General features: G+C 52.0%; 1 protein-coding gene across 10 annotated transcripts in view; it reads left to right on the top strand.

The window, feature by feature from the left end:
- Positions 1–10,497, top strand: part of Tsc2 (TSC complex subunit 2) — a 35,800-nt gene that overhangs the window by 9,043 nt on the left and 16,260 nt on the right. For all 10 annotated transcript variants that reach the window (XM_021221633.1, XM_021221637.1, XM_021221635.1 and 7 more), the window contains exons 10-19: positions 997–1,123; positions 1,907–2,050; positions 2,782–2,919; positions 3,335–3,438; positions 3,721–3,802; positions 5,075–5,230; positions 5,701–5,817; positions 9,090–9,212; positions 9,935–10,041; positions 10,227–10,377. In XM_021221633.1, coding sequence (XP_021077292.1) covers positions 997–1,123; positions 1,907–2,050; positions 2,782–2,919; positions 3,335–3,438; positions 3,721–3,802; positions 5,075–5,230; positions 5,701–5,817; positions 9,090–9,212; positions 9,935–10,041; positions 10,227–10,377 — 1,249 coding nt within the window. The remainder of the gene's footprint in view (positions 1–996; positions 1,124–1,906; positions 2,051–2,781; positions 2,920–3,334; positions 3,439–3,720; positions 3,803–5,074; positions 5,231–5,700; positions 5,818–9,089; positions 9,213–9,934; positions 10,042–10,226; positions 10,378–10,497) is intronic.

Genomic DNA, 10,497 nt, shown 5'->3' with positions numbered 1-10,497 from the left:
TGCCCACTGTCTAGTAGATACCCATAGCAGCCCCCCACTTTGCCCACTGTCTAGTAGACACCCACAGCAGCCCCCCACTTTGCCCACTGTCTAGTAGACACCCACAGCAGCCCCCCCACTTTGCCCACTGTCTAGTAGGCACCCACAGCAGCATCCCTCCACTTTGCCCACTGTCTAGTAGACACCCACAGCAGTGCCCCCCCGCTTTGCCCACTGCCTATTAGACACCCACAGCAGCCCCCCCCACTTTGCCCACTGTCTAGTATACACACACAGCAGCCCCCCCACTTTGCCCACTGTCTAGTAGACACCCACAGCAGCTCCCCCCCCCTTGCTTCTCTCTGACCTCCTAAAGTCTACTGTTGTAGAGCAAGCAACCCAATGAGAAATCTCTTTCACAGACCATGCCTTTGTTTGAGGTCATAGTGGTGTCAGTGCAAACACACCCAATGGAAGAAGTCTTAGACCTATCTTAGTCCCATAAACCTCTTGCCTTGTCTTTCTTGGCATTCTCCCTCCTGCCAAGGGTCTTCACATACATCTGTCACTCCTGGTAAGATGTCCTCACTTCTGCTGTGTCCTGAGTGTTCTGTGAGGTCCCGACAGTACTTAGCTACCTGGCTTCCTAGGTAGTTCCATGTCCATGGCTTCTCAGCTGGGGTTTCAGGTGCAGCCTTTGCACTTGTGAGATTCTTGAGTCTCTGTCTACCATCAGGCTGTTAGCACCATGCGGCCCATGGTATTGTCACATTGTCACATGAATTCTGTGTCTGATGAGAACCATAACCCATGTGATCAGTAGTGACTGGCTGAGCAAGTTGTGAAGGAATCACAGTTGCTACTGGCCTCTTTGTTCCCTGCCCATTTCACCAACCACACTTCTGCACCATAAGTGCAAGGTGTCTCCTGGTTACGCTGCCAGAGTTCAGCTCTGCCTTGGGTCCAATTCTGAGTGGGGACTCTGGTCACATCTGTCTTTCTGGGGAACATTTTCAGATCCTACATGGAAGATGCCCCACTGCTGAGAGGAGCTGTGTTCTTTGTAGGGATGGCGCTCTGGGGAGCTCACCGGCTCTATTCTCTCAAGAACTCCCCCACATCTGTGCTGCCCTCCTTTTATGAGGTAAGGGGCTTTCTATACCACAGCGGATTGGAGAAAGTGGACGAGCTTGCATCAGGTTTGCCCACCTGTCTGGCTGGGGCTGATGGGGCTGGGCCTGAGCAGCTATTTCCACTTGCTTGCTTTTTAACTGTGGATGAGAGGGCTATAAAAAGGATTTATTCTCAAGAAAATGTTTTATCGTACGGATCGCATCTCCTGCCCATCAGTGCTGAGGTACCCAGTGTTGCCGCTGGGATAGCATTCCTCCTCTCGGTGCTGGCTCCCTTCTGTCAAGTAGTGATCGTTCCAGCTCTCTGAATGATGTTCACAGCATGGCTTTTGTTCTGTGGTGCCCTGTGTGTCCAGAGAACTTCCCTGTGTGCTTGAATTTAGTTCTCACGGCTCCCTGGTAAGCCGAAGTCCTCGCTTTATAGCAGAGTTGCTCAGACAAAGTGCCTTTCATCTGGTTGTCCAGTCTCTTAATCTGCAGGGGTCCTGCAGCTCTGTGCAAGGTGTGGTCTTTGTACATTGCATTGCTTACACCACAACTTAGCATCCATCAGTTTGTGCTGAGACAGTACTGTACTTTTGTTCTGGAATTTGGAGTTCCTGTCTCCTTCATGTCAGGCCTTTTGGAGGTGGGGGCCTTGAGCCTTACATAACAGATACCTTTCTGAGTTCCACAATGCTTTGTGGGCCTGTGAGTGAAGTGCTACCCATCCATGCATTTTATGCCCACCTCAGAGACAGGATGCTCTCATCCTCTGTGAGAGCAAAACACTGCCCCATGGTACTGTGTTTCAGGCTATGACCTGTCCAAATGAGGTGGTGTCATATGAGATTGTTCTGTCCATAACAAGACTCATCAAGAAGTATAGGAAGGAGCTCCAGGCTGTGACATGGGATATTCTGCTGGACATCATTGAACGACTACTTCAACAACTCCAGGTAAGTCAGGAATGCCAGAAAGGACTAAGACCCCAGAGAGGCAGGCTTGTCCCTGCTGGGAGGTGTACGTGCTCCTTTTCTTGCATCCGGCCCTTTCTTGGGGTCTGAAGACTTGATGTGGATGTTTTCTGGTGGTTCTTGGTGGTGCCAATTTGTCTTCCATTGAAGGACAGAATTTGTTTTTCCAAGTGTGCTCTAGGAATATTCAGTAGGTGAGCAAGGCCTAACTAAGCTAGTCGTCCAAGGCAGACCAAGTGACAGGACAGGCCACCTCCAAGGCTTGAGTAGGCCCCAAAGGCAGTTACAGAGCATCTACACTGCTATCTGTGACTTTGGAGAACAGTGACACAGTGCTAAGGAAAACACCAGGGCCACAGGTTCTCGTGAATGCAGGGCTCTGTGAGGTGAGGCCAGCATCTGGCTTAGCTTAGCCTGGGGCTGGAGATGAAAAGGGGGCAGGCCAGTGGAAGGAAGACTGCGACTTGGGAGAGGCATGCAACAGTTTGAAGCTGCAGGATTTTACCTCCTGTTTGCTCAACCTCTGTTCCTGTAGGAGGAAATGGGTCATAGCAGTGATTTCCACCTCTCTCTCTCTTGAGAGAGAACACACGCATGCATGTGTATGGGATGGTGTGGGTGTATGGTAGATGGTATGTTTGTAAGTAGCTCCTCTCAAGCTGTGTTGTGAGGGTAAAGGAAATTAGTTTATATGGTGTATCTTGGTACTGTAGAACCTGGACAGCCCAGAACTCAAGACCATCGTCCATGACCTGCTGACCACTGTGGAGGAGCTATGTGACCAGAACGAGTTCCATGGCTCGCAGGAGAGATACTATGAACTGGTGGAGAGCTATGCAGACCAGAGACCTGTAAGGACCTTATCCTGGTGGAGCTGTGGGGAAGGGTTCCCACGGAGCTGTGGTTTCTGATTTTCAAGTAAAAGATGGACAGCCTCCTGTGTTCCTAGCTTTGTGCTCCAGCAGGAAACGTGGCGGGCATCAGCTCGCAGGCTTGTGTGGGTTTGTTAAAGAACTTTGTGTTAGCCTAATCGTCAGTCTCCTCCCACCTGTGTGGGGGAAGGTTCTGGGCTGGTTCTACAGAGCCCAGCTATCCCAGGGGGCAGCAGTCATTTTGCCAGGGTTACACTGTCCATTGCCAGACTATTCTCACTTCTGGGAGACCGTTGTTCTTGCTAATTCCCCACAGGGCTGTGAGGCAGCAGGTTAGCAGCACCTGCAGAAGGGCAAACAGCTCACTGACCTTAGAACTGTCTTCCTTTGACAGGAATCCTCTCTCTTAAACTTGATATCCTACAGAGCCCAGTCCATCCACCCCGCCAAGGATGGCTGGATCCAGAACTTGCAGTTGTTGATGGAGAGGTTCTTCAGGTAGCGGAACTTCTATAATCCCTTTGTCACCAGGGGTCTATTTATGATCTCAGGAAGTTCAGGCTTTCCTTTCTGAGCCTCCAAAATCACGGAGTGAGTGGGAAGGTTGGCCTTTCCATGGGACATGACCTCTGGCCCAGATGGTGGTCCATAAAGATGGCTTGGTCTGGTTGTCGGTGGATCCCATGAGGGGGTCCAAAGTCGAGCCTCCCTGCCAGCTGTGTTGGGCCCACAGCTGTGCTGAGGGCGTTGCAGCGAGCCTGCTTCCCCCCCCCCCCCTAGGAATGAGTGCCGCAGCGCTGTGCGCATCAAGGTGCTGGACGTGCTGTCCTTTGTGCTGCTCATCAACAGGCAGTTCTATGAGGTATGTGCTCAGGTGGGAAGCCCGGGGTGCGCTCGGGTGGGGCTGGCGCTGGGTCCCGCCCGCCTGCTCCGGGCCTTGTACCTGCTGCAACAGGTCTGAGGTCTGCTTGGGGTCCTATTGGCTCCCCTTTATGCGTGCTTTCAGCTGGCTTTCTTCCTCCCTGTATGTTCCATATTTGTTTATTTTGTCGTGTCCTGGTTGGGCCTGTGTTGGGCCTGGAGGTTGAAGAAGCAAGGTAGGTACTTGACGCTCGTGGAGCTCTGGCCTAAGTCCCACTTGGAGCCCAGGAGTTCCTGAACAATCTGGTTGACTTCAGAGTCATCGTCTCTGTGTTGTTCTGGGGAAGGACTCAGGTTGCATAGCTGTTGGGCAGGTGCTCTGTCACCATTCGGCACAGTCTGGTGGCGGTGCCTTTCTCTGTAGTCATTTCTTTCTTTTTTTTTTGGTTTTTCGAGACAGGGTTTCTCTATATAGTCCTGGCTGTCCTGGAACTCACTCTGTAGACCAGGCTGGCCTCGAACTCAGAAATCCGCCTGCTTCTGCCTCCCGAGTGCTGAGATTAAAGGTGTATGCCACCACGCCTGGCTTCTGTAGTCATTTCTACTGTTCAGCATCCCTTAGTCCTATTACCAGCTGCAGACTGCCCTCGTCCCTACCAGGTGCTTGGCATTTTGTGTGGCCTTTTTTGCACCTCAGATAGTTCTTTCTCCTTCTGCATGGCTGTCAGGCCTGACTTCCCAGCTTACTTGGTACCTCCTTCTTCCCCTCCCAGCCTTTCTGTACTGCACATTGCACTCTGCTCATCATGCAATGGGGTCCCTCCTCCGTCAGTGTGGAGCACAGCCCTTTAGGATGGCCCTCTGGATGCTCAACTCGCCCTCACCAGTTGGTGTTTAGCTGCTGTCTTCCCGTTATCTTCTGCCAGCTGTGTGAAAGCGCTCCTTGCAATGTCCTTGTTATAGTAGTTTCTTTGATGTCAGGGTTTCCCTTTGCCCAACACACACACACACACACACACACACACACACACACACACACACACATGACCCTCCACTGAGGAGGGCTCTTTGTATATGTGTGTGTTAGACATGAAACCCAGGGTTTTACAAAGACTACAGGAAGTACCCTTCACTGTCCAGCTTTTCTGCAGTTTTTTTGTGATACCTTACTGCCCTGGGTCTGTGTCTTGAGGGAGTCACAGAGTCAGTGAAGTGTGTCCCCTGCCCACTGCGGGACTGGATGGTGACCTTCTCCACCCTGTGCTTGATGCAGGAGGAGCTGATTAACTCGGTGGTCATCTCACAGCTCTCTCACATCCCTGAGGATAAAGACCCTCAGGTCCGAAAGCTGGCTACCCAGCTGCTGGTGGACCTGGCAGAGGGCTGCCACACCCACCACTTCAACAGTCTGCTGGACATCATTGAAAAGGTGAGAGCCATTTAGAGGTCTGGGCTGGCATAGATAAAGCCCTGTGGCTAGACCTCTTTGTCCCGTTTTTATCACTGTGACTGGTGGCTGTCTCCACGGGCAGCAGAAGTGTGTGGTATCAGCAGGCTGTGTTGAGCCACCTTGCTCGGCTGGTGTACTGCCTCAGCACCTTACAAATGAGTATCCTGTCACTCTCGGGGGTCTGCGCCAGGCATCTGGAGACTAGCACACAGCAGGGGTCCAGGGCTGCAGCCCACATCCCCCCAGAGAAGCTATCTTGTCCTCTCAGTTTTGAAATATTTGTGTATCTTTCCTCCTGAGAAGTATAAGAGGAGTATTCCTGGCAGTTAGATCTGGGGGGAACTGCCTGTGAGCTATGAGTTGGACCTTACATGCTGGCCTCTTGGAAGGTGATGGGGGGAACTGCCAGTGGGCTGTGAGTTGAACCTTACATGCTGGCCTCTTGGAAGGTGATGGCGCGCTCACTTTCTCCACCTCTGGAACTGGAAGAAAGGGACCTGGCTGTGCACTCGGCCTCCCTGGAGGACGTGAAGACTGCGGTCCTGGGGCTCCTGGTCATCCTTCAGGTGGGTGCTCTGCAATGGGGAGAAGGCTTGCTGGAAGCGTCTCTAAAGAGATGTACGTCCTGGAAAACCCAGCTCTGACAGGGTTACCGGGATTGGGTGGTATCACTGAGCAGCAGTATGAAGATGAGACCAAGCTGTGAGAGGCCTGCAGCCTGCAGCAGGTGAGCCTTCCCTGTTCTGCAGTTATTCTACAGTTATTCCGTCCTGGCTGCCCAGAGCTCCCTCTGTTGCCGCCAGTACTTGTTCCTGGAGCTGCTGAGTAGAGAAGCTGCTCTTGCCCTGTGGCTGCTTGCTTCTGGAAGAGCTTTAAAGGGCTTCCATGGCACATATCGTATGGTGCCCTCCATTATAGTCAATAGCTCATTGATTATCAATATATATCCACAAGGCTGTGCAGCTATCCCCACAATCAATTGACTAGGTTGGTTTTTCTGTTTGTTTGTTTGTTTTACTTTTTTGAGAGAGGGCTATGTAGCCAAGTCTGGCCTTGAACTTCAAGCAGTCTTCCTTCCTCAGCCTCTGAGAGCTAGGATTATAGGACTGAATGGCCATCTGAGCCTGTCCAGTTCCAGCCAGTCAGCCTATACTTGCTGTCCACTGTTCCCCATTTCCTCTTCCTGAGGTCCTGGGGCTGCTGCTCTATCTACTCCCCTGGAGACACTGTCTTGTTCTAGATGTTTCACACACATGGCCTCATGTGTGGGCCTCTGTGGTTGACTTTCACCAAGCACCCAGGCTGTGGCGTGTGTCAGCTTCATGGCCTTTCAGCTTCATGGCCCCACTGTGTGCACGGCCCACTTGCCGTGCTCGGTTGCCTCTCCCCGTGGTGCCTCTGCTGTGCTGGACAGTGCCGTGCAGGCCTAGGAGGAATTGCTGACTCACGCTAAGTCTTAACAGCCGAGGCATGGTCACAGTCTGTGAGCTTTTCTTTTAGTGCGTTCATGTGTGTGTCCACGTGTGTGTGTGTGTGTGTGTGTGTGTGTGTGTGTGTGTAGACACACTCCTGCCACGGTGTGCACTTGGCAGTTAGGGGACAACCTCAGGTGTCAGTCCTCACTGTCCACCTTACTTGAGAGAGACTCTTATTTACCACTGACTGCCATAGACCAGGAGGCCTAGGAGCTGATGGGGATTCTCCTGTCCCTGCCGCCAACCTCCCCATGGGAGCACTGGAGTATAGATAGTGCTACCATGTCCTGCTGTGTGTGGGTCCTGTGGATCCAAATGTGGATCCTTACACTTGTGTAAAAGGTCCTTTGCCATCATGCCCAACCCCCTTCTTAAAGGTAGGACCCACCCAGGCTGGACTGGCTCTGAACTCTTGGTGCGCTTGCTTCTGTTTCCAAGTGCTGCCGTTAGAGGTCTGCAGTACTACTGTCAGCTTGCCAGGTTGCTGTGCACTCAGGCTGCGCACTCTCCCATACTTGCCAGCCTTGCATGTGGTCTGGCTTCTCCATTGGACTATATGTAGTTCTCCATAGCTAGGTCATATCTGGGCTTTGCCTTGTTGTTGTTATGATTGTTGAAAGAAGCTCTCATTATCTTGCCAAGGCTATTTTGAATTCATGATCTTCCTCCTCCACTTGTTACACACTATGATGCCTATCTCCTAGCATGCAGATTTCTCCCTCCCCTCCCCTCCCCTCCCCTCGCCTCCCCTCTCTTCTCTTCCCTTCCCTTCCCACTAGGTAGCCCAAGTTGGCCTGGAACGTTCTTTGTAGTCAAGGCTGTCTTTCTCTTGGCTGCTAGGGTTACTAGTGTGGGCCACTATCTTGGCCCAGTGTTTGGCTTTTTAGTTTAAAAAATTTGTATTTATTTTATGTGTGTGCTCACGCATGCACTTAAGTGCCATTTATGTGGGTGTCAGGGGACAGACAACTTATGGGAGTTGATTTTCTCCTTTCGGTTTGTGTATCCCAGGAATTAAACTGAGGTCATCAGGCTGGTGGCCTGCCTTTAGCTATGAAGCCCACTCTGCAGCTTTTTTTGAGTGACAGGGTCGCTATGCCTCTCTGGGCCTAGAACTCACTCTGTAGACCAAGCTGACCTCAAACTCACAGAAACCTGCCTGCCTTTGCCTCCGCAGTGTTGGGACTAAAGTCATGTTGCAGTTCAGGCTGGCCTACTTCTGGAGATCCTACAGCTTCTATCTTACAAGGTTATGTCATTGGCCACCACACCCAACTGGCATCCAAATGGTCCGAGGCGTAAGGACAGCTCCATAGTTCCTGGGATCTTCTCGGGCTTTCATCCAAGAGTTGCGCTCTTTGCCTCCCTGCTCTGCTGAAAGGAGCAGTTACTCTGCCGCACGCGCTGGGTAGTGAGAGAGGGTCTCCTGTCCTACCTTAGACGTCTAGTTGCGAGACCAAGTTCCGGGCTATCGGCTGAGCTATACTGCATTAGAGGCAAAGTCTTGGCCTGGTCATTCCCTTACAGTAGAAATGGCATAGTTCTCCCTGGTTCAACCCCATGGAAGGGTTAGATTCTCTGCCAACAGTAGCTGTCTAAGGCCCCATATGTCCTTTCTCAAATTGTCCATCATGGGTATGGTTTGTGTTAAATTTGTTATTTCACATCATCTAGGGCAGGACCTTGGATGGTGTCTTATGAGACTAGGGAAATTAGTTCTGTCCGTGGTCTTTATAAACAGTAGAGAGTTAGTGGTACGTCCTTTAATTCTAGCACTCTGGAGGAAGGAGCAGGTGAGTGCAAGGTCAGAGAATACAGAGAATTCCAGGCCAGACAGAAAAACAAAACCACTCAAACCCAAAACAAAACACAAGTAGTAGAAATGATTTTATCAGTGCCCACTGCTCACTTCCGAGGCTCAGGGACCATGACGGCCCCTGTGGCAGCATGGGTCCTTTTCCTGGGTTTGCCAGTCACCTGCAAGGGGGGGCGAGAGCCTTGTAGGGATGGTGTGGGGCTGGGAGGAAGGGTGCTCCCAATTCACCCTTTCAGTGGGGTGATGACCCTCGCAGTGTGTTTGCCCTACTCAGGCTATCTTTGCTGACCTCCTTAGTCTTGGAGAACTAAAAATCCCTTAGTATAGTGGTCACCCTTCCTGGCACATGGAGAGTGGGTCACTACTGTGCAGTGCTGGGTGTTTCCCTGATTTACTACCTGCTGCCCTCCTTGACTGAAAGGTGTAGTGGGAAATATGGCGGCTGCTGCTGGATAGTCTTTGGAGAATTAATGCTGTTTCTTCTGGCCTGAGTCAGGTGCCATCTCTCTGGCTGCTGTCATAGGATCGATGCACTCTTTCTTGGCAGACCAAGCTCTATACCTTGCCTGCCAGCCACGCCACTCGGGTGTATGAGACCCTCATTAGTCACATCCAGCTCCATTACAAGCACGGCTATTCCCTGCCCATTGCTAGCAGCATCCGGCTGCAGGTAAGACTGCCAGGCGGGTGACCACTTCTTGGGGGCCCAGCATGCTGTCCTAGGTTTGATGGATATACAACAGTCTAGAGAGGCAGTTTGTGGTCTAGGAAGGGTCCTGTGCAAGGCACATTCCTCCTTCACATCTGCTATGTCTGTTTTGCCAAGGACCTCTGCCTTTCCTTGGCTTATCCTCCTCGTACCTCCGTGGAGTATTACTCTGAAGTCACACAGTTGTCCAAAATAGGGGCACGTTGGCCTCCGGGCTTGGCAAGTGGTTCCAGTGCTTCTGATGCTGGAGTCTCCCGCCCGAGAACCTGAAGGATAGGCTCCCTTGGATGTAGCTAGTAGGGAGAGGGGAGGACACGGATGGACAGGGCTGGACAGCTGCTGACATCTGGTCACCCTGATACCTCTGCTGAGTAGAAGTCACTAAGAAGGAAGCCCCGAGGACTCCAGGCTCAGTGGATAACCTGTTCTTTAAGGATCCCAGCCTAGTCTGTCACTGTGGGGAAGCCATGGGGCTCTGAGAATAGTTTGCTGTTAGATGTCAGCCACTGTAGATAGCTGGGAACCAGATGAGAAGTCTCCTGTGTAGGACACCAGCTCACAAGTTCGGGCTTTGTTGTCTTTAAAGTGCTAAGTGATGAGGATTTCTTCACCTAAGTGGATCATTCCAGTCTTAAGTGATTAGGCTCCTGGCCTGACTGAATAGCCACTTTTCTCCCTGGTAGGCCTTTGACTTCCTGCTGCTACTGCGGGCGGACTCGCTGCATCGACTGGGCCTGCCCAGCAAGGATGGGGTCGTGAGATTCAGCCCTTACTGCCTCTGTGACTGCATGTATGTGTGGCAGGCCCTCCCTCGGGCATGACACGAAGCTGGGTGGTGTCTGCCCGCTCAGGGTTATTTCATAGGAGGGGCTGTCCAGAAGGGATGTCAGCGGAAGCTGGGGCCAGGAGGGGCCATGTCAGTTTAACTTGTACAGTGTGGAGCTGCCTCAGTTGTTTGTCCATCTGCCTCCACAGGGAACTGGATAGGGCCTCAGAGAAGAAAGCCAGTGGGCCCCTTTCACCTCCAACTGGGCCCCCTAGCCCTGTGCCCACGGGCCCTGCTGTGCGGCTCGGCCACCTACCCTACTCCCTGCTCTTCCGTGTCCTGTTGCAGTGTTTGAAGCAGGTGAGAAGTATATCGGATTCTTGAAGCAAACCCAGTTTCTCACCCTTGTATGGGTGAAGTTTTACAACAGAACTTAAGTATGTAGCCAGATAACAGTAGCCCTAGATCAGCGTGTACCTC

This window comes from Mus pahari, chromosome 21 (genome assembly GCF_900095145.1).
Source record: "Mus pahari chromosome 21, PAHARI_EIJ_v1.1, whole genome shotgun sequence".
NCBI classification, from domain to species: domain Eukaryota; kingdom Metazoa; phylum Chordata; class Mammalia; order Rodentia; family Muridae; genus Mus; species Mus pahari.
This window is presented reverse-complemented; position numbering and strand designations above follow the sequence as displayed.